General features: G+C 36.3%; 1 protein-coding gene across 1 annotated transcript in view; it reads left to right on the top strand.

Annotated features, from left to right (window-relative positions):
• Positions 1 to 4,434: 4,434 nt before the first annotated feature.
• SNTG2 (syntrophin gamma 2) overlaps positions 4,435 to 24,546 on the top strand; it is a 152,992-nt gene continuing 132,880 nt past the window's right edge. The window contains exons 1-2 of the mRNA XM_027641128.1: positions 4,435 to 4,488; positions 20,427 to 20,564. Of these exons, the coding sequence (XP_027496929.1) occupies positions 4,477 to 4,488; positions 20,427 to 20,564 (150 nt within the window). The 5' untranslated portion in view covers positions 4,435 to 4,476. The remainder of the gene's footprint in view (positions 4,489 to 20,426; positions 20,565 to 24,546) is intronic.

The raw sequence follows: 24,546 nt of genomic DNA on the forward strand, positions 1-24,546 counted from the left end.
TGGGCTACATCAAAAGCAGTGTGGCCAGCAGGCCAAGGGGAGTGACTCAGCCCCTCTACTCTACCCCCATAAGACCTAGAGTGCTGTGTCCAGGTTTGGGATCCTCAGCACAAGAAAGATGTGGACATGTTGCAACAGATCCAGAGCAGGCCACAAAGATAATCAAAGAGCGGGAGCAGCTCTCCTATGAGGAGAGACTTAGAGTTGGGTTTGTTCAATCTGGAGAGGAGAACAATCTGGACTCTGGGGAGACCTTGGTGCTGCCTTCCAGTACCTGAAGGGGGCTTACAAAACAAGAGGGAGAGCCATTTTTACACAAACGTGTAGTGATAGGACAAGGGTCAATGGTTTTAAACTAAGAGAGGAGAGATTTAGATTATGTGTTAGGAAGAAATTCTTTACTGTGACGGTGGCGAGGCAGTAGAACAGGTTTCCTGGAGAAGTTGTGGATGCTCCATCCCTGGAGCAAGGCCAGGGTGATGAGACTTTGAGAAATGTGATGGCATTCCTGCCCATGGCAGGGGTGTTGGAACCTAAGGATCTTTGAGGTCTCTATACAAAGCGGAATTTCAGCAAGAATGACTAACTACGTATTTCTTTATTCACTGGTAAATAATTTGGCCATCCTACCATATTTTGTCATAGAATACTGATGTTTTAAGAACTGAATAATGTTCAGTGCCTTTTAGTAATAAAATAAGTTCTTAATAATTTTTAGAAGAATTGTAAAGACTTAAAGTAAATTCTCTGTTGATAACTGAAAGCATTTTATAATGAAAAAGAGTGGTAGCCTAGAAAATAACACAAATGTAGGGGGCCAAATCCTATTGCCAGTCTTTCATGACCTTATTTAATTTGCAAGCAGACTGAGGAGCACTGAATATTTTCAGTGAATAATCTGTATTATTTGCAGTCTCATTTGTAAGAATTGTTCCGGCACTATGGAATTCATGTTGGAATTCATATAGTATGGGAGAACACAATTCATGTCTATGTATATGTTGCTTATTAAAATCTTGGTTTTCCCACTTACACAAACATCTGTAAAAGAATCAGCATAAACTCACTAATTCCTATTAGATATGACCTGTACCTCCCTTTGACTGTGTTGCAGGGATGAATTTACCAGTTTAAGGAAGGTTACTCTTCCTTAGATTGGGGACCCCCCTGCATTGTCATCAATATTTTCCAAAAAGAATTCAGTCAGTTTATTCTCTGTGAAAAATGTCTCCTCTGGTGTTAGACTGTGTTATTGTTTCCATAGGGATGATTTTCTCTCTTTTCTTTGTCTCTTTTTACTTATTTTCTTCTTTCCAAACTACTCCTTTTTCAAGATGTATGAAAATAAACCAATAGAAAGATATCAAACAAGCACAGACTAAGATATTGTTTTCCCTGGAAGAAACAAACAAAACTGTAGGAAAATATCCATCTTGAGGCAGTAGGAGTACTGAAGAGAAAATGATGCCAAAAGCTCAGCATTATAGTGGGGAAAAAAACCCCAGTAATTAGGAGTATCTCTGCTTGTATTCTGAATAGGCACTACTGTTTTGGAATTCTGTGCCAATTACATGAATAACACAAACTATAATAGGAAGACATTTCTGTATTCCTGTGGGACAAATTTAAATATTCATAAGAATGCTCATACTTTTATTTCTGTCTACATAATAATTTGAGATGCTTTTCACATGTAAACCTGACACAATTCTCTAAAATATCGTCCCAATTAAAAAAACATGCACTTTTTATACTTCTGAAATATGAATTATCTCTAATTTAGCATGGAGAGGACCAAGTCAGAAATACTTCATGTTCGAACGCCTTTCTTAAGGGTCTGCCAAAAAAGGAAATCCACCTTATGCAATAAAGACAGTAACATTTTTGATAATTAAAAACAAAAAACAAACAAAACTGGAGGCAACTTACATTGGAGTAGTTGTAGGTGACTATGCAGACACCTGCAGAAAGGCTTTGGTAGAGAAAAGTTAGTAAAAGCAGGAGAGAAGGCATTATTGGAGAATGTCAGGGTGGAAACTTGTTGCATTTTGAGTATAAACCAAAGACAGTTTCTTTTAAGAGATAATTTATTTTTGAGGTGATGTTCATTTTTATTTCGGACATCTGACTCCATCATTTTTACATCTTTGAATATCATTAAGTTTGGAAGCTGTATAAGCAAATTCATGATCAAAATTAGAGTACAATGTACAAGCAGCAAATCCACTTAGCAGGAGGATTAGTAATGTCTTTTCTACCTCTGTAACTTTAAAAGATTAGTTCATTTTACTTTTGATTGTAAAAAGCACCAAAGCTGTTCACAAACCATTAACTGTTCCAGTCTTACGATATGTTGAACACATATAATGGAAAATGAAAAATTAGTTTTGTAACTGCAATTCAATAATGTCTTATTTAACTAAGAACTGCATTTTGTAAGGTATATACTTATGAAAATATTCCTAGATTTTTTTAATAATTTCTAACTCTTATAACAGTTCTGACCCTTAATCAGATGCTCAAATATGCTGAAAACCCTTTTTAATAAAATGTAAATAAATGCCTGTCAGAAGGGCAAATAATTGATCAGGTAGATGCCACTGACACTCTGAATGCCAATTTTGTGCCTTTCTGTAGCCTTGGAACCTGCAATTTTATCCCTTACCTGTTTTAAATTTACTGCCTAACAGTAAATACGCTGTTCTAAGTTCTCCCTCCAGACAGAGTTTCCAAAACCTGATTTTTAATGAGTGAGAGAATACGTGTATGCCACCAGGCTTGTTTCCATATGTTCTGTGGTCATATTTTATGGAGAGACACCTGGTTGATAAAATGAGAATACATTTGCCTTATTGTGCTAGCATGTCAGAGCAACTAGGCAATCTGAGTCTTCTTGCAGGTTTATTTCAGAATTTTTCCCTAAGTTAACTTGAACAGGTTTCTATTACCTGACTCCCATAACTCCTCTTTTATTTGCTGCGGATGAAGTAGGGAAAGGGTCAATAGGAGTTAAACTGGTTAGCACAAACCAAAGATTTTTAGGATCTAACTATTCTAACTATTGGGTCCAATCTCCACTTTATATGTAGATATGAGATGTGTATTTCAAGGTCTCTCTTGATAATTTTTAAAAGGTCGTGGCACTTGGGACTAGAGGAAAACCTGTCTTCAAGAAGGGCAAGAAACTTGGATCCTTGGCAAGATCCTTGGAAAAGCAATAGAGCAAATTCACCTGGAATCCACTTCCAAAGATATGACAGACAAGAAGGAAGTACTCAGCATTCATTTATGACATGGAAATTTCACCTGAAGAACCTCATAGTCTTCCATAATGAAGTCATTAGGTTGGTGGATAGGGGGTTAAGAGTGGATGCTTATCTTGCTGGTGGCAAATCTTTTGCCTCTGTATACCATCATATCCTCATAGACAAACTGATGAAGTATGGACTAGATGAATGGGGAGGTGGAATTGAAAACTGGATGAATGACCAGACTCAAAGTGTTGTGATCTCTGATATGAAGTCCAAGTCGAGAATGGTCACTTGTGGTGTACTGAGGAAAGCAATAATGGATCCAGTACTGTTTACCATCTTCATTAATGACCTGAATGATGAGACAGAGAAGAACCTCAGCAAGTTTGCCGATGGTACAAATCTGGAAGGACTGGCTGATAAACAGATGGTTGTGCTGCCTTTCAGAGGGACTGGCACTGGCTGGAGAATAGACTGACATGAAGTTCAAGAAAGGGAAATGCAAAATCCTGCACCCAGGGAAAAATAACTCCAGTCACCGGTAGAGGCTGGAGGCTGACTGGGTGGAAAACAACTTCACAGAAAAGGACCTGTGGGTCCTAATGGACACCCAAGTTGAACGTGAGCCAGCAATGCAGCCTTGTGACTGAGAATGACAACTCTCTCAGCTGCCTTAGGCAGAACTGTCAGCAGGTGGAGGGAGGTGATCCTGCGTCTCTACTCAGCAGTGAATAGTGAGGCAGCGTCTGAAGTCCTGTGTCCAGTTCTGTCCTCCCCATTACAAGAGAGATATGGACATGCTGGAGTAAGTACAGCAAAGGGCCAAAGAGTTCAAGGAACTGGAGCATCTGACCTATGAGAAGAGGCTGAGTGAACTGTGACTTTGGACCCTAAAGAAGAGAAGGCTCAGGGCAGTCTTACGAATGTGGAAAAATTCCCGACTGGCAGGTGGTAATGAAGACTGAGCCAGACTGTTCTCAGTAGCGCCCACTGGAAAAGGCAATGAGCACAAATTGGAACACAGGAAATTATCTTGAACACAGATTGATTTTATTTTTAACTTTTTCACAGTGAGGGTGGTCAAACACTGGAACAAGTCCCAGATCGGTTCATCCCAGATCTCCATCATTCGCAATACTCAAAAAGTGACTGCACATGATCCTAAGCAGAACAACCTGATCTAGTGGGAGGCATCTCTGCCCAAGGCAGGAGAGACTGGGACTTAATGATCTTTAAGGTAAATTCCAGTCCCTTAACATTCTGTGATGATTCTATTATTTGCACAGAGGTTTGAATTATATGATCTGCAGAAACCCCTTCTGTCCTTAACCCTTCTGTCTTTCTGTCCTAGTATTTTCCTGTAAGTTTGAGGATTTTTTTTTTAAGTTTACAGTCTCAAATGAACCAAAAAAGCCACTTGTGAGAGCAGAAAAATGAACATGATTAGCACTTCCATGCTTCTAATAATCATATTTCTTAAAAAAATCCACATTGCTTTTGTTTTGTTAATTGATCATTCTGAAAAAAAAAAACCAAAAACAAACAAACCAACGCAATCAGAAAAACAAGCAATGAAGAGAGCTACTATTATGGATTTTATGCATATCTTTAAGTAGATTATTCATCATAATTGTGGGGTTTTCTTGTTTTTTTCTTTTCCTTGTTTCATAATTCCATTTGGAACATCTCCATCGAAATCTCTTCTATAGTTCAACTATAATTTTTTCAAAGATTCAAGTACTATCTGATTAGATTTTCATATTTATGTTCAGTTTTCACTTTTTTTTTAACACAATTACTAAAACTACACTTTTGTGTGATTGTTTTTTCATTGTTTTTTAGCAAGTCTTTTCATTGTATTAATCTGAAGTATTCAGTATGTAATTTGGCCCTTGATATTCTGAGATTGCCTTGGAAATAGTCACATTTAAAATGATACCACTTACACCTTTTTTTTAATGTCATTTTTGTTTCTAAATTATGAAGTTACATATGTTTATAATTTGATAATGTACCCTTTGCTTGCTCAGGAACTTCCAGGAATTTTTAATGAGGTATTAAAACCAGCATAGTTTGGGGGGTCTTGATAACAGTTGACAAAGTAGTTCAGATGGACTTCGTCTAAAAAAACTTTGTGGAATCCTGAAATATATCCTTGTACATGAATTTTTATAGTTATGATAATAACTATGCTACAAATGTTATAACTTGAAAAACTGTCAACATTTTTGACAAAATTTAAACTAATTATTTTTACAATGAAAGCCTGACTTGACTGAGAATTTTCAATTGACTTCAGCTTCATTGGGACTAAAATTAAATCCCTAGGATTTTTTGAACATTTGTGCTAGAATGCTGTTTCTCTTTTATAAGTGGAAAATAATAGCTTACTTTCAGGCACAAGGAATGGAGAGAGATTATTTAAGATTACTCCTAGGATTTTTAATGGCCTATTAACATCAGTGAGAATCATCTGGATACAGAAAATATATATCCCTGTAGCACAGAAATCAAAGGAGGGTAACAAAGGCTAAAGTAAGCCTTTGACATTCACGTAATGAAGAAAACCTAAGCAGAAGCAGGGGAGGTGCCCTGTACTGCACTCCTAATCAAAAAGTCCATATGTGCAGACCAGAAAATTCTGACACGTGATGCATTATGTTCAAAGGCATTGTAAAAAAAAAAAAAAAAAAAAAAAAATTGGTTTTCAGCTGTATGAATAATTAAGTCTGAAACCAAGTAAGTCAAAGAAAGACTGAAACAGTAGTATTCTCACTGTCTCTCCTCTTAACACTTCCATAGAAAAGCACATTGTTTTTCTACTATGCAGAACAGGGGTAATGGAAAGTATGACAGCATGTAAAAGTGATATAAAACACACATGTCTAAATAGTATAGATGTGGCAGGAAAAATGGGATTAAATAAGCAATGATCAGCTGATCCTTAAATTGGCTCATTCATCTGTGTGCTGGCACAGGTTGAGAAGGAAGTAGTAGCATGCAGTGGTGCAGTTTACATTAATTGCATTTCCAGAGATCTGTCTGACAGTGGGAGAAGCAGTGGTAAACCTCAGGCAGAACCCTGTTTTCCACCAGATGTGTTTTATGGGCTTGTTATTTAGCTGTACTTTCAATTATTGGACAGCACTTGTGCTATGTACAGCTTTTGTAAATTCCGTTTCCATTTTTCACAACAAATTTTTATTACTTTGAGCAGAGTTAATATGTCAAATTCTTTTATGGATTAGTAGGCTATGCTGATAATTCCTGCAAAAGATAGATGTGTTTGTCAATGAGCACCTACTCATTCTCTTAAGCATGCGATTTTTAGAAATTGCCTTTTTTCTTTTTTTCCCTCAATATTCATTTTCTTTCACTTTTTTCTTTTCCCCTGTTATAGCTGTTATTTCCTTTTACTGTTTTTCTGTTCTTATGTTGTCTTCTCTTCTTCTCTAACTAAGCTGCATTATACCAAGAACTATTCTCCTGTCTTTTCATATCCATATCTCTACTCTTCTGCTTTCCTTCACAAAGCACAGTCTTGTCTTTTACCATGTAAATTTGACTTTTAAAGTTGCATAAAACTCTGAAACTGTTTATAGTTTGATATACCTTTTTTGAACACAGGCCTTTTGTAAATGTGCTTCAAATATACACAACAAAGGACTTTGTATTTTCACTGTCTCATCAACAAAATACTTTTGCACTCCTGGACATTACCTCCTTTGGCATTTCCACTGTGAAAAGCCATTAGGATAATCTGGCAGTAACTCCACTGCAGTAGTGGTATGACTTCATAATGCTGCTGATGTACAGAAAAGAACAGTTGAAACACCTGCTTTCTCTCTATTTAACTGTAGTTTTTTTTCTGTTTCTGTGTCTTTGTTCTTTGGTTCCACGTTCTGAACTTAAAATAAATCCCCTTGGTCCCATCCTTTTTTCCTTTCGTTTCTCAGTGAGAGGAGTTTGCTTGTATTGTTCTGGTGAATGCCTTTCTGTGACAGTAAGATTTCCTAAAACCCTTGAATTAAAAATTCTGGTGCCACTTTACTGACTGACTTCTGTTTAATGCTCTTTCCTGCAAGAACTGATTCCTTCTAAACTTCGTGCAGGAGCTCTCTTTTCCTAACTCGCTGTGGTTTCAGCATGTGCTCAGTGAAGCTCATACACCTCTCCCTCTGTTGCCTGCTCCCCTCATCATGTCTTGCTTGGAGGCCAAGCGGAGTGACTACCCAGTTCTTTACTGTCCTGTCCTGACTTAGGAGTCCAGTCAGAGCTCACTCAGTGATCCTTGTGATGGTCTGCAATCGATGATACAGATCATCTTTACCCCTAGCCTGTGGGAGTGCGGATTTTCCATGTGGTGTCAGCCAAATACTGTGCCAGTCCAGTGCCCCGTGACTAACAGTACCGAGGGACAGATCACACTGGAGGGATAGATACAGATAAAAGCAAATTCTGCTGCAAATTTATCTCTCTGAAACATAGATTTTTTTTGGTAAAATTTTATCAAAAACCTTTAAATGTCCAAATCTTTTGTCAAGCAGCTTACTTTTAAATCCTTTTTACTCAGAATGTGTTGTTGATTTTTTGATTGTTTTCTACCACTTTAATTTTTGTGCTTTGGTACATACATCCAGATGTGTAAATTCACCTCCAGTGGCTTACAGAGCCTGTGTAAACTAGTAGTCCATAAACAAATTCTTGTAGCTGAAAAGATATGAAATAAATTTAATCTGCCACTGCCAATATCAGACTTAGCATCAGTTCCAGAATAGTTTCAGTATTTTTTTTTTTTTTAACAGTAATCTTCTCGTTTGTCTTGATGAGAATGAGACTAGACTGTGTATGCTTTAAAAATAGGAGTTTCTTAGAGTTCTGGACAAACATGTAGTCATCCCAGACTATGGGTTTTTTTTAAATGAGAGATGAACATATATCTCCACTTACTATCTCTATTTACAATTTTATTGCCTTTGAAGAGTGATTTAGAATACATATTCTTCATCTCAGGAAATCTTTGTCTGAAGTCTGAATTCAAATAAATCATTGACTTTTCAATACTTAAATTACCTGCATTTTTTCTTCAATTACTGGGTGTTGTGAAAACCCTTCAATTGTTCCTAGATTTCCTGTCTCTTCTATGATATTTTCTTTATAAGCTTCTAGTTTCTGAATGATAACTATTTAAGATCTTGAAACTGGTTATTTAACATTCTTTTGGTGGTGGTGGTGGTGGTTTTGTTTGTTTGGTTTGGTTTTGTCCTTTGCAGAAAGCTTTAGTACCTTTTTCCTAGTTGTACTTGTTTTCATCTCTGATACTTGCTAGTATTTTTCTGTCTTCTGCATTTTGTGAACATCAATCTATTTATTTACACTTGATACTCATTATTGCATTTTAGTTCAGGCTTAATTCTAAAAGATTATGGAAGCGACCTATGATTAACAGTAGTTGAATGTAACAGTTGCTTGTTTGAAGTCTTTCTTTTTGCAGAAGATTGAGTTGAGACTTCTTTGTCTGCTTACCACTAATTGATGGGATTATTTTATTCAATAAGTACAGAAGTTTCAGCAAACTCAGAAACTAACTGGTTGAAACCTTGTATATGCATTTGAAAAAACATTATTCTTTGTAGACTTTATACCATATTGATCAACTATATGCAAATTATTTATGCAGGTATACCGTTTGGGTTTTGTTTTGTTGATATTATTCCTAAGGAACTTCCCTGAAGAACAGAATATACCTGTAGGTGCTTGTCAGTAATGTATTCTTGTTACAGGACACTTTGGGTTTGAAATTTAGGTGTAAACAGACTATTTCATCCTTTTTCATGGCATGATATGTAATCAGTTTGTAAAGGAGATTCTTTTCCACCTTTTAATAATGGCTGGCTAGCTACTGCTCTGATTTTTACTTTTGAGTATGAGATTGCCATCTAAAGTGTAACTTAGAAATGTACCATCATCCTGCCCAATCTCTGTCTTATCTGACCATTCTCTGCTAATTTCACTACTATTTGTAGAGACTTATAAATATAATCTAGTTTAATTTTTCATCTTGTCATATATCTTATGCTTTTCTCCTCAGTAATGCCTCTAAATTCTGTTTTTCTTTATTAATTTCATTAATTTAAATAGTTGTCATCCTCTTGATAATTTATCCCCCATACTCAGCCTTTCATTCAGTTTGATATACTTCAGGAAAGCTCTGTTTGTTAAATAAGGTATTAAAAAGTTACTGATCATCACAGTTACCTTTGAAAATTGCAAACAAGTCTATAAGATGGTGGTTTAACAGAGGCTAAACTTAAACACGCCATTAAGTCTTTGGATAAGGCATGAAATTGGTGTGTCTTGCTTCTTTCCAAGCTAGAAGCCAAGTGCATGGCTAAAAGGATTTTCGCTTCCTACCTATTGGTTTATCTGAGCAACTGGCCTGTAAAAGCAGTAAAATTGTGTTCTCTATGTTTTTGTGCGTTTTTTTGTGTCTTTGATTTTTCTTTTATGTTTGTTTGTTTGTTTGTTTTTGCCTAGACTGATGCTTGGGAACACTATTTTAAATCGTATTGCATTCCTGTGATTAATCTTTGCCTCAATTTTCTGTGTCCACTAGCACTAAAAACCAATGCAGTATGAGAAGTTTTTGCTGTAATGGTGATGTGGATTTCTTTGCAATTGCAGAATTCACATTAGGGTGATGAAACCCTAGAATTTACTTTTTGCTACTTCAAATTTAGAAAGAACCTAGATTTACAGCCACTTTATTCAGAAATCAAGCAGTTAGATATGGCTTTGTTTAGTTGGTTTTGGCAGACAACACAACAGTTTAATAGAAAAAAGAAATCTTATGCTAAAGGTTGAAAAGGAGTGAATGTGGTGGACTTGTACACAAGTGTAAAGGGGAAGGATGGCAAGAGCCAGATGAATCAAAATTTGCTATTCCATTATAAAAAAAACATGATGCCTTTACGTTGGCCATACTTGGTTTTTCTAGGTTAAAAAATTGGGTACATTTTTTTGATTATACTCTTCATTCTTTATTTGCCTTTTGATACAAAGACAGGAATACTTCCTAATCAGCTGAAGCTCTACCAAGGTAAGCTGCATGGTATCAGTAATAGAAATGATCACAATAATTTTCTGTTAATCTTTTTCTTAAATAAACTCCAAAGGGAATGTTCTTGGGGATTTTTTTGACTGTTGCTAAGTGGTTTAATTTGAAGTGTGAAATTTATGCTTTCTTGTTTAACTGGTATGAAACTCCTGTAAGTATAGGAGTATCTTTATATTCTTATGCTTTATATTCTTAGGCAATTTACTTCAAGATATGATCTAAATCAAAATAAAGCTAGGTGATTTTTCTAATAGTTTGCGTCTTGGTCGTGTTCTGGGGTAGAATCTGTATTGAAATACGCAGCTCTGTTAGCATTTTTTAGAATTTTTAAGAAGGCAATTTTTATTCAACGTGACATTCTGAAAATTCATTTTTCAAACACACATTACCAAATTCAAATATTTGTGTCTGATGTTGAGAGAGATGCATGAGGATGACAATAATCAATCATATCTAATTGGCTCATGACGTACTGAGCTTGCAGTAATTAAACAAGACATTACTGCTTACTGATTAAGATCACACAGCTTGAGAGCCAGCTGTTAATCACTTTCCTTGCAGGGCTAATGTCATTAACGGATCTATCCCTAAGGCTATTTTTGACTAGTGGACTGGCTGTGATGTAAGCAACAAAATAAACTTTTAAATTTTGTATATTGAGAGCATCTTTTCAAACTTTTGTTACCTTGTGTATGTCTCAAACCACCACAACCGCCTGAAAATTTAGGAAGAACTCTGTTCTGAATGGCTAGAAAGTGATATAGTCACGCTGCAGTTAAAATCTTCTAAAAACTTGTAATATTAATATAACTTTTATGACTGTTATGTAGTGAAATGTAAATCCATAATATTGTCCTCAATGAATGCAGATGTAAAAAAAGTAAGAACAATCTTTATGAAAATAGTAATATTGAAAGTGCATATTTCAGATATAATCTATGCTTTTGGGAAAAATGCACTCAAGTATATCTTACATATCTGGTTTTGGCCATCTTTATTTCTGATGCTGATTCTTATCATATACTCATTGAGGCTGCAAAGCAGTTTGTTTTTTTCCTGAATTTTCGGACATTTCGCTTATGGGTTTGCTTGTTTTGAATAGGAGCTGAAAGAAGATTCGTATGTTCAAGTACATCATAAAAGTTAGGTAGCTATCAAGCCAGTTTGATTCTGTATTATTCTAGAATAAAGGTGTTTTTTGTTGATTTTGTGATATTGAAAATAAACAGTGTTAAAAGTAGTGTTGTCAGTTTCTTTCCAATTGGAATGAAATTCAGACTTAACTTGGTGTTATCTTAATTTGAAATATTTCCTGTCAAGCTACTTTAAAATATTATGAGCTACAGCATAAGGGCTGGACCACTGGAGCATTCTCAGATTTCATCAGCTGTAGTGGTGCAGCGAGGTGTTGGTGCTGCAGTGCTTCTCATTGTTGGGAAGGGAGGCAAAGGCAACTGGTGGTGGACTATGTGTCTGCCTGCATGTGAAGACTGTGAAATGGGGGTTGTGGCCCTGCCGTGACTGTAGATGTGTCCATCTTAGTCCTGGCCTTGGGCTCTCAGATGGCGTGAGCAGGACTACTGGGCCTAATGAATGTAATGGCATTGCTGCATCCTTCTGTACATGGATATTGGATGGTCATGATACTGGTGATGGTGGGCAGTAGTACCTTAGAGCAGAAAGGTGTCTGATCCAAAGCACTGATCTCATCCAAATAATTTCTAAATCATCTTCTGACATTTTTACCTGTAGTGACTGTAAGCAGTAGTTATTTTTTCCTGATTTCTTTTAAATTAGATTAACATGTTCTTTATAAATTTATGTGTTAAAACAAACAATAAGTTAGTTTTGTTATTGACATTATTATTGGATTTAATATTATCTTTGCATAAGGAAATAAATATATTCGTTTACTGTAGACTCCGTCTGGATGGGACAACTACTTGGATGCTCAGACTGGAGGTGGCGGTTAACAGACTGTCTGGATTCCCATGGAAAGTGGTGTTCTTCAGGGGTCTGTTCTGTGACTCATCCTCTAACATCTTTGTCAGTGACTTTGAAGAGGTCAGGGAGAGCTTGGTTATCAAGTTTGCTGATGACACCAAATTGGAGGGTGCAGTCAGTATACCACTGACAGACACCTAGGCAGGCTGAGAAATGGACTGCCAGGAAATTCAAGAGATTAATTAATAAAACACATGAAATTCAAGGGCCAAGTCCTGCACCTGGGGGGAAAAGTCCCTAGCAATGATACAGATAGGGGCCTGCCTGTCTGAAGAGCAGCTCTTTTGAAGAGATTCTGCAGGTCCTGGTGGGCGGAAAGTTGTACTTGAGCCAGAAGTGACCCTTACAGAAGCCAAAATTATCCTGGGCTGTATTAGGAGAAGCACAAGTAGGAGATCAAGGGAACGGATTAACCCTCTCTACTCAACACTTGCTAGACTACGTCTAGAATCTTGCCTGCACTTTGGGTTTCCTCAGTTTAAAAAAGACATTGATAACCCAGAGCAAGTTCATTGAGGAGTCACCAAACTGACTGGGGCTGGGAGCACTTGCCCTGTGAGGGAGCTGGGCCTGCTCAGCCTAGAGAAGGCTTTAGCAGGACCTAAAAGTAGTCCTTCCATGTCAACAAAGAAGATATCAAGAAGATGAAGCCAGGCGTTCATAGTGGTGCATGGATGGGCAGGAACTTTCAAGCAGAACTTGAAATCAGATACAAGGAAAAGCTTTTTCTCATGAGGACAGTCAAGCAGTGGAGCTGGTTGCCCAGCAATGTGGAACAGTCTCCACCCTTAGAGACTTTCAGACAGGCTGATTATATAGTTGCCTTGCTTTGAGATTGGGCTTCAAACCTTTTCAGGTCCCTTCTTACATGTGATGATAAAATGATGTTTTCTCTCCTAATCTTCAGGAGTTTTGAACTACTCTGAGATACTGGACAAATCCATACCATTTTATTCTCCACAACATTTTTACAGATGGTTCTCCTGATTCACCCTCACCTTCCTAGTACCGAGAATAAGGACAAATCCGTGTGTATTTACCGGAAGAAACATACTCTGTAAGGCAACTCCATAAAACTAATTTCAACAAGTTATAATTATATATATTTATTCTTCTATCTGATTTTAGTTTCACTGAATGTTTTTTTGTGTGCTCACGATACTTATGGAATAATTGATTTTCTGTGTTCCACAGCTGTGTTACCATTATCACTGTGTATCATTGGTCCATTGAAAAGTGTGTATTTGTGTAATAAACTTCTTCAGGCCTAAGCAGTTATTTCTCATCCCTCCTATGGCAGTTGCAAGCTGTTCAGTGCAGCTATCCTTCTAAAGCCAGTCAGTCTTTCTCCTGGATAAAGAGATGTTATGACCCACCCCTGAAGGTGAAGGTTACCAAGGTTCTTGTTAATAGATCCCTTGGGGCAGATTAGAGTGAAATGACACTGCATGGCCTGTGTGTATGTATATATATTTATGTATGTATTTTAGAACAATTTGGTTGCGATGGAAACGAGATATGTAGCCGTTCTGGTTATTATCTATACTAATATGACAATATAAAAGTGTGAAAATATCAGTTAAGAAAATATATAAGGAAAAGAAAGAAAGAGAAAGAGAGTATGAAAGTAGATGGTGGAGAGGAAAGATATAACCACGCATGGACCCAGCAATGAAACTTGATTGTTGCAATTTAGATGTCTGTTGATCAAAGTGATGGTCACCATCTTGATCCGTTGGAGGTGGGGGAAGCCCACGGAACAAAGAGTTCTTCAGGTTCAGGTGGGAATGCCTGGGTACCTCCTCTGGGTGGGGAGGAAGTTTTAACTGGATGATGGGCAGTCCTCTAGTGGAAGGCCCCAGAAATGAGTCTGGGGATGGTTTGGTGTTCGTTGTGGTCACAGATTCCGTCTGTCCCATAATTTGGGATGATCTTTGTTTGACTGGTGATATGTGTGTGAGAGTTGCTTCCTTTCCCACAGTTTGCTACAGTGGGAATTTTTGTCTGGATGCATTACCCACGATGTGCTAACCAGATCTCACCTCCACCAGGCCTGGAATCAGCACCTTTCTGTCACAAATTCCTCCCTTCTGTGCTTATCTCAAGTTCCCACTCTGGTGGATTATTTTATGACAATTCCTTTGACAGTGTTTGAAACAGGGAACTGTGCTCTTTAAGTCCTTACAAGAGGTTCAGTCATATGCAAGATGTTACATAATTTTGAATGTTGGTATCAGAGACAAATAGATCTGAAAGAAATTGTCTTTTCTGGGATTTTGCTCTGTTGGAGGATTAGTACCTGTACCATTTGGACAGATGTTTGTTCATTTTTCTCTCTAAATCCCTTAGTGGTGGATGTCCATAATTTATCCCAGCAATCTGTTCAGGGACTTCAGTTTCTTTGTAACCAAAATATGTTCAAAGGAGATTTCTGAATTGTTTTCTTACCTGATTGTTCTATTTATCTTGGCAATACATTTTCAAGTAGTTAAAATTGTTGTTATGTTCTCTTATATTCTGTCTTTAAACTAAACAACCCAAATTTGTGTTGAATTACTTATAGGTCCTATTTTCCAGATCTCTAATGAGTTATAATTTTTTTTTTTGCATTTCTCATGACCTTTTTCAGTTCACTACCTCTTCTATATAGTGTAGCCATGTAACAACACTGACATAACACTGTATGAAAGCAAACAATATACTGGGATGTATTAAATGCAACACTGGTGATGGATTACTTTATGGACATGAAATTATTCCTCCCTCACATTCGTCGGTGTTTAAGGAACCTTCTGTACCACCTAGCTGAAGAACTCTGTTTACTTTTGGACACTGTCTTGTAACAGTGAGAAAAACCAAATCAGTGGGAAAGAATGTGAAGGAAGGCAGACAGAATATCTGTTTGCCTTTATTGTAACAAGAAGATACTGATACCCATATTTTTCTGCCAATCGTCACTGCTACCTACCTGTTTCCATTCCTCAGGAAGTGGTGAAGAAAAGCTTTTCTTCTTCCATGCAAGTGATGTTCTTCCTACCACGTAACACCTTACCCTTTTTTTTTCCTGCTACACTTCATCCCATTTTTATTTTTTTTTTTGTGTTAGTCAAGGATATTTTAAATTTGAATTCTGTCTTTCTCTGAGAAAGTATCTTCATCTTTCGATCACGATATAGAAAACATCAAACCAGTTGCAAGAGAGAGAATACATTCGAGCTTACTGTAACTTGGTGCTCACAGCACTGACTGCCGGGACTGCCAGAAGTTCTCTTCCTAATCTTAAGTGATGTAGAATCAAAATCAGTGACTCCAGTTCTCATGTGTATTCAGGAAGTGTTTAAACCATCAGTGTACTATAGATACTGAATTTCAACAGAGGTAGTTTAATTTTAAAAAATGAAATTGGATTAGAGAATTTTATCACCAGACCTATGAGATGTAAATGTTGCTGGTAAAATACTAGTCTGGAAATATAATGTGGTGGTTCAGTGGGGAAAAAAAACCCTTTCAAATGTAGTTCTTAAAGAATTTTATTTACAAGTTAAGATAATTTATAAATTAAATTTAGCAGATAAAAATTGAACTACAGTAACTTTGAAGCATGTATTTATTAAGGATGAAGATCAGCAAATGGTGATTTTTTTCTGGAGACACAATGTAACTCCATGCAGAGGATTTTTTTAGGTAAAGTAGGGGAAATTCCAGATGATCCATTTTTATGAGGATCTAAGACTAATGCTTTGTTTAGTTCACAAAGCTAATGATCACAATTGCTAAAATACACTTGGGCAGAGTGCATGAGAGAGGCGTTTGGAGTTACTGAGTTCACAGTTCACAGTTTAAATCAAAATAATACAACTGCACTGCTTGTACTCTGACATCTACTCTAAATGCATACAGTATCTTTTTATTTTATTTTGAATAAATAGGGGTTTATTATGAATCTCATCTGAATTCCTCAATGATATAAATAAGAATCTTTTTTGTCTCTCTTCAAACAGTTACTATCATGAAAAGCGGACAAGTATTGCTATCATGCATTAGAGAAAAAAATGGACATAAGCAAGTGAATAGTTTCTATAGGAAGCTCAGTACACCTCAACACCACTTTTAAACCCTACCTTATTTTTTTGCAAGCTTTTTCAAAATAAAACTTACAGTACTGAAGAGAAGTATTTTGTGCTAGTAAGACTGAAGTTTGGCTTAGAGATGCCTGCTTGGAAGTAGAATTTGCAACTGTAAGCTTTAGGCTGCAGATGCAGCACATTGGAAGAGTTATGGTGCACTGAGTAGGGTCTCAAAACATTATGCTGAACAGGGAGTGCTTTAAAGCAAGTACACTGACCAGGGACCTGCTTAAGTAGCCAACAATAAAACTGATAAAAGGATTCATCTGCCATTCTAGCTCCCCCTAGAGAGGAATGTTTTCTTCCCTGTGGTGTTGACAGGTTTTGAGCTGTGTTGAGAAAGTACGTTTCAGTGCGTTTTCTTTCATTCAAAAACAGAGTAGTCTAAGCTTTCTTAAAAGTCACAGCTACTGTGATGCTTGCGCTACTCATCTCCTTTTCTCTTCCTCCCACCACATAGTGAATGTGCACATGCACACCCACACACTCCTCTGCCTGAAGCCAATGTCTAAAAAACTCTCAGAAATATGAAAGTCAAGATTTAATTTCCTCATCTGCCCGAGTGAATTTAAATTTATATTTCCCCTACCTCTCAATGCAAGCACTGAAATCCTATGGATATGCAACTCCCTATGCACTTTCCTCATGGTTTTTATTACAAAACACATCTGGTATATGATATCTAACAATACTACATAATTTTGGGGAGTTATTTTGACTTTTCAGTCCTCAGTTTCTGATACCAATTACTAGAACTGTATAGACAGTTTTTAAATAAGAAATCAAGATTAGCGTTGCATAGTTAAAATACTGGATATACATATACATGCAAAGGCTAAGTTCTCATTAAAAGATTCTTGTTTGAAGAAGCACTTTGTCTGGACTGGGATTTTGCCACTAGGGTTATGTATGCCATCTCTTTAACACAAGGAGAGAACAAGGGAACGTGCTGAACTTTGATTCAAAGCCATTTAAAATGGTCTAAAAAAAGCCAACTTGAAAGGCTGAGAAAAATTTAGATTAATCTTATTGATTCTGAAAGCAAATAAGGTATTGCTGCACATCATCTTGGATCACATCACGAGTTAGATGGAGTATGAGGTAGGTATTGGATTTTAATAGGAATAGATGAGCTTCAGTGAGACTTCCAGTTGAAATAGTGTGATGGAAAATGCTAAACTATTTAATCTGTCACTCTGCATATTTCATTCGTTACCTGATCATCTGTTACAAATGAAAGTTCAGAGTTTTTTTCATTGTATTTCTTCTAAACATATGTAACAATTACTAGCCAGAGAAGAGTTCTGGGTTAAAGAGCTCTCCAGAGCTCTGTTCTTTCAGTGTTTCTATAAAGCATGCTCTGGTACATCAGCGAAAGTAACTGCGGTTGCCAGTCCCGGTGGGATAGTGTTGTAGAATCTCTGAACAGCAGCAAAATTCAGGGACAGTGGTTTTTCAATGCTGTAGCTCTACTCTTTGAAAATACTTGCTGTTGGGCAGCATGGCTTTTAAGTGTATGATATTGGCATGGTTTTCATATGTTGTCATTCACAAAAATGTATTGATAAAACATCCACACATGCCAAAAATGTAAAAAATTTCAAAATCTTGGGAAAATACAGAAATGTTGGCTTCCAAACAAGTGAGAATGATTAAGACTTTATACCCTCACTGAACTGTGATTCCTTTAGGCTTTCCTAGAAAACACTAAGGGCAAGATTTGTCTGCCCACAATTAGACACTTGTCTGAGTTGTTATTTATATTTATTTTTTAAGTCAAAGTAGAGAGCAACGATTGACTTTCTTCCTTTGTAGATGGATGTATGAAAGAGATGGGGTAGAATCATGCTTCAAAGTTGTCTCTTGCTCGCCACTGGTTTGACAAAATCTAAACAACTGTCCTAGATGTGTATTTCTCTTACAAACACAAGCTGAGAGAATTGGAGATTTTCAGCCTGGGAAAGAAAAGACTCCAGGAAGACTGTATAGCAGCCTCCCAGTACCTAAAGGGGGCTTTCAGGAAAGCCAAAGAAGGACTTTTTACAAGGGTATGTAGTGATAGAACAAGGCAGAATAACTTTAAACTGGAAGAGAGCAGGTTTAGATTAGATATTAGAAAGAAATTCTTTACTGTGAGGGTGGTGATGCACTGCCACAGGTTGCCCAGAGGAGATGTGGATGCCCCGTTCCTGGAAGTGTTCAAGGCCAGGTTGGATGGGGCTTTAGGCAACCTGATCTAGTGGAAGATGTCCCTGCTGCACATGACAGGTGGGTTAGAAGTCGATGGTCTTTAAGATCTCTTCCAACCCAAACCATTCTATGATTTTTGCACTGTAAACTTTGGTAAGATCCATTACAAGCTGAAGATACCTACATATGGATGTCTGCTGGCATGACCAATATTTGTATCACAGTATAAACATGGAAATCTGGTCTTGCCTCCAGCCGGAAAAAGACCTGGATATCCTAAGAAGCCTGTGTCAGCTTTACATGTTCAAAGGTCATAGGATATCAAAGTGTCAGAAGTGACCTACATGAGGTTGACTGCTTTGAGCCCAGGAAAGATGAACTGCATGACCAATTCACTTGAGCAACTGCTGTGTATATAATTCAGGATAAATTTAATTGCTCTCTCGACTGCATTTTCTGTTTCTACTATAAAGGAGTTTTTGACACTCAGTTGCTGCATAGAACTACACCAAATCTAAGTGCCTTAGTTTTAAGCTGAGCCTGCCTTTAAAGACAAAAAGATTTTATTGACAAACGACAGAGACCTTTCTCCCTAATTTTGCAGAAATAAAAATATTAATATGAAACTAATATTTTATGTTTAATTTTATTTTAAAATCCCTTAAGCTTTCATTCAGTGCACAGGACATGTTTCTTCTTTTATTCTTCCATTATTCAGTTCTCTACACAATCTACTATTTAACAAAATGTTAGTAAACAACCTGATTTTAAATCTTCTTTGAAAAACAACTGCTGCAACTAAAACTTAAATTATGCTTGATTTTTCTTCACTTGCATAAAGTGCATTGTTGTGGTGATGCTGCTATATACATTTTAAATTAATAAACAAGTACTAGTTTTAAATATGATCACTCATTTCAGAACAGGTGTTTTGCTTTTTCTCTTTTGTGCAGTGACTGGAAAATTCTGAAATTTCATTAGTCTGAATATTTTAACAAATAGCTGTAAGCAGTCCTAATTCTACAATTTTTGTTTAAGGAAATATCTGACTGAATATTAGCAGGAAATTTGCACTGAATATTAGTGGGTAATGTAAGTAAATAAATGAGAAATTAAAAGAGAATTTCTTTTGTGCTATTCATGGAGAAAACATCGTTTATACCAAATACTTGACTATCCTGTAATGTAACAACTGTACTTAATCATGTGTTTTGCAATGTGAAAACAGTTTTCTACTCTAACAGAACTCTGTATCTTAATGGCAATGCTTATGAAGGGTACAGTTAATTTTCTGATGCAGTGGAAGTCAGGAACAACATTTAACTTTGCCACTTCTGGCTGAAACTGTAAAATGAGTTCACATGCCATTTAAACGTACCTATCTGTTTCTAATATAATTTCATAAGTCTTTGTACAATGAAAACCAAATAGGAGATCATTAAATGGCAGCACTCCTTTGTGGAACAGAACAATGGAGAAATTTTTGTAATTTTTTTTTTTTTTTACTTTTTGCATATTAATGTCTACTTCAAAGACCATTTAGCCTTTATTTTCAAGTACAAAAGAAGCTTTTTTATGTCTAATCCATTTGAAGACTGAAAAGCAGACTAGTTTTCCACTTCTGTAAATAATGCTCATTTGTATGCTTTTTATGTCTTTAATGGGATAGAGCTTGTTATTCATCATTAGGAAATGTTCATATTCGTAAATTTTTGTGTATGTCTTGCTTTTTTGCAGACTAAAACTGGTATTGCATTGTTGTATGATGAAGTGTCTGAAAATGCTTATGACATCCGACTGAAGCTTACAAAAGAGGTATTAACAATTCAAAAACAAGATGTCGTCTGTGTTAGTGGAAGTGATCACAGTGCAAATGTAAGTACTTCTCTATCTCTGTGCTTTCGACCATGCACTTTAATGTCTTCTGCAAAGATCACTTTATTGTATTGGAGTGCAAGAGATTTTATTGGGTAATAGAAATACATGTAATTATCAGTTGTTGGGTCTTTTGTGCACACCTCTATTCTTACCTGTAAAAACTGCTTTTTTGACCAGGGCTATATATTCTTTATTATAACATTCATAACCTTAACAGGAGCAAAAATGTCTACAAATACCAAAATTACAGCATTCTTCCTCCAAATATTGTTAGGCTATTAAATTAAGAGAGAAAAAGAAAACTATTTCCCAAACATTTTAAGAGTAAACTAATACACCAGAGTCTTCTTCATTTGTGTATCAGACAGGATGTCTGTTCAAGGGCATTGAGCTGAATGAGAGAACACTTGACAGGCACTTATTTCACTGTAACTCTCTTGCAGACACAGATGGGGCTTAATCAGTGCCAGCATGTATGTGGTGCTTTTTTCCCCCCAAAATTCAGTAATGCTGCCTTTTCAAAGCATGTGTTGCTTCTAAGCTATAGAGGACTCTTCTGTATGATCATTTGGTAGTGTCGCTAGATGAACTGGTGGCATTTTACATCAGCAATACAGCAAGAGTGTCTAGGTTATCAGCATCCCTAAGTAGTGTATTTTATTTCCTCATATAAACAGTGTTCCTCTTGAATTTAGGATACCCATTCTTAATTTTGCTGAGTAAAATAAATTTCATGAGCTTTACTGGTATTTCTTAGAGTGGCACACTCCTCAGAAGGGGCCAAGGGAGAGTTTTTCTGTCTTCTTGCTGTGTCATGTGAACTTAAAATCTGACACTTGGGGACATCAAGTGAGTTTGTGATACTCTGCTAAGAATTAGAAACCAAAAAAGTATATAGTGGGCATCCATATATGTATATGTGAGTATGTTAGAGAGAGACACATGAACATGTTTCATTCCTACCACAGTAAATATTTATATGAATTGTTTAATATAACAGACACAATAATATGAAATAGCTTTTAGTAGTTAGAAACATTGTGTGCTGTTTTCAAAAGTTCTTCATGGAACACTGTGAAACATGACTTGCTCTTCAGAATGTTCGAAAAGGTTGGTCTGTGAAAGGCATGCCCATTTCTGGATGGTTTGCTGAGATAAGTATAAGCCTCCTCCATCAGCTTTGCATATACTTTCTACTTCACTGACAAACATGAAAAAACACAGCTTTTTCATTTTCTTTTTTTACCAGACATTACTGGTAATGCAGATAAGTTGTATGCAAACTAATCGCAAGAGTCATAGTAAAATATCATGTGACTGCAGTATATGGTGTCTGTGCATATAACTGTATATAATTGCTATGGACTCAGTGGTGTTTAAATGCCTTGTGTATGAACTTTCATAGAAATAGAATCGAAATTCTATCCTATTGTAGTCCTAGGTTAGTTTTTGATTGTATCAACACTAGCTGATTGTGTCTGACAAAATATTGTGTCGATATGTGTATGTATTAATCAACATCCAAAATAAAGCAAAAAAAAAAAAAAAAACCTAGACACCCCCAAACACCAAACTAAAGCAGTACAAAAATCCACCCCAAACAACTCAAGTCTGCCTCTTTCTTTTTAATATCAAGGTTTGGGTTGATTTTGATGGATTTTATTCCTACATTTTATGGGTACCCTAAATAGTATTTCCTGGTAGAAGACAGAGCAGGGGACAAGCCCTCATAGTATTTGAGGAGTTGGATTTTGAAAGAAATTCTGGAAAGTAATAGACTCTGCAGAGAAGGCATATGTGGGGTATGCAGCCACTGCATACAAAATGAGCCCAAGTTCCTTGGTTGTATTTCATCACCAGTAATGATCACTCAGTGGTAGAGTCTGGAAAGAAGTGATTCCCAGGGCTATGGCAGAGACAGTTTTTCCAGGTTGCAGACATGGTGTTAATGTGTAAACTTAAGGAAATTTAAAATACAAATCAGTGTTAATTTAGGTTGTAGTTGCAAAATATTATGTGACTCTAGGTATGACACCCATTCAGAAGGAATTTCTCCCACCTCATACTATTGATAGATAAGTGTGGGCAGTCCTGCCAAGCTATCCTTTCCTGGAAAACATTGTTAACACTATTTCCTTATTTTTCTTAATTTTTCTCACTGAAGACTCTGAAAACTAAATTTTAAGGATACAATCTTTTGTTTTTCTGTGTCCCTTACAAGATCTCCCCAAGGTCCCTTTCTGAAAGTGTTATCTTCAGTCCTTATATGATCCTGTTGTCAAACTCTAATGAGAAAGAGGAATTAAACCGTGGCTTCGTGGCAATATTTGCTTTTTCTGTGTTATACTCTGAACCAAATAGAAACTTTTGGACAACTAGCATTTAATATAATGGACCATTGAGTGTAACATGAAGATAAACACTGTCTTTTTTTACAGTGTATAATTTTCTAGTATACAGAACCTCAAAAGCAGAATTTGAAATCAGGCTGAAAATAGCTGGTAGTTCTCTAGCACTGATTTTGCTAAGTTTTACATTTACAGTTACATGACATAAATTCCAAAGAGATAAATGCTTATATTTCAAGAAGTTCAAGAAAATAGTTTTCATCTCTGTTCTGTATGATTCAAAGTATTAATAGAAAATTGTAACCTGAAAGTCAGTTCTAGAGCACTCATAATTGATCACATTGCCTTATTGATTTATTCTCCTTCTTCTGTACCTTTTCATTCTCAGGTACTCAGAGTTAATCTTTATTTTATGCCCATTCATCAAACTAGTTCATTTGCCACAAAAATAGAAATAACTTTTACCTTCTTTTTGTACTCAACTAAAATGCATAGGAGGAAAAAAACTTTTGTTTTTAGAGTAACTTTTCTTCTTATGTAGAATATATGTATGGAAAATTATTGGAAAAGAAAACTCTGTCTCTACTTGTGGTAATACTTTTTTCTCCAACCAGTTTTGTGGGACAACATCTGTGGGATGCATTTTTTTGCAGCCTCCCTTTTACTGACAGGTTCATTAATTCTGAGGAATACTGAAGACAGGATTTACAGCTATGCATATTTAGCTCCGTTAGTCTGGTCGAGTTCTGAATGCTACAGTGAGGACTGGCAAAGACCTCAGGGATCACTAGAGCTACTGTTGTGCGTAGGACTTTCAGCAATAGAGATTATTCCCAAGGATAAAAGGCTCCTTCTATAAAATAACTTCTACTACCATTATCTGGGTCTATTCTTGTTTCATATTTTACCATCTGCCATTCATTTAAGTGTCTTAAAAGTGCTTCTTTTAAGCATTGAGAAAACGTCTTCTTTGATGAGAAGTTTTAGATGTGGTTTTCTGTAATTTAATAGCAGTTCAGCCCACTTCACTAGTCCTTGCAATCTTGGACTTGGGGGTAGAGTAATGAGAGAAAAACATGGTCTTTGAAATTCAAAATGTATATAGCAAAAATAATGTAAAATCAGCTGTTTCTTTTCTTTAGTATTCAAATTTTTCACAGCAGACAAAGTGCTTTTAAGTATCTGAAAAAAATCCTTATGAATATGGAGCCATTTGGGGAAAAAATATTTTACAGTAGTTTTTATATAATGTTGCGGGTTTTAAAATAATTTTTATATAACTATTTATAAACGTTTATATAATTTATATTTATGTGATTTTTACACCAAGATGTATTTCAGATCTTCAGACTTGGCAAATTCTACGTTCTAAGCAAGTCTTCATGACTTGGTATTATGTCTTTGGAGATGTGAAGGCTGGGGGCAACCTTGACCGTGAGATTGTGAAGTTCAGTGTTAGGAAGCAGGGCAGCAAGTAAGATTGTAGCCATGGACTTCGGGACAGCTAACTTTCAGTCTCTTCAGAGATCTTCTAAGAAGAATCCCATGGGAACAGACCCTGCAGGGGAGAGGGGTCCAAGAGACTTGGTTTATATTCAAGGATTACTTCCTTCAGGCTCAAGAACCAAAGA

This window comes from Corapipo altera, unplaced genomic scaffold (assembly GCF_003945725.1).
Source record: "Corapipo altera isolate COAL_440 unplaced genomic scaffold, ASM394572v1 46, whole genome shotgun sequence".
In the NCBI taxonomy this organism is placed as follows: Eukaryota; Metazoa; Chordata; class Aves; order Passeriformes; family Pipridae; genus Corapipo; species Corapipo altera.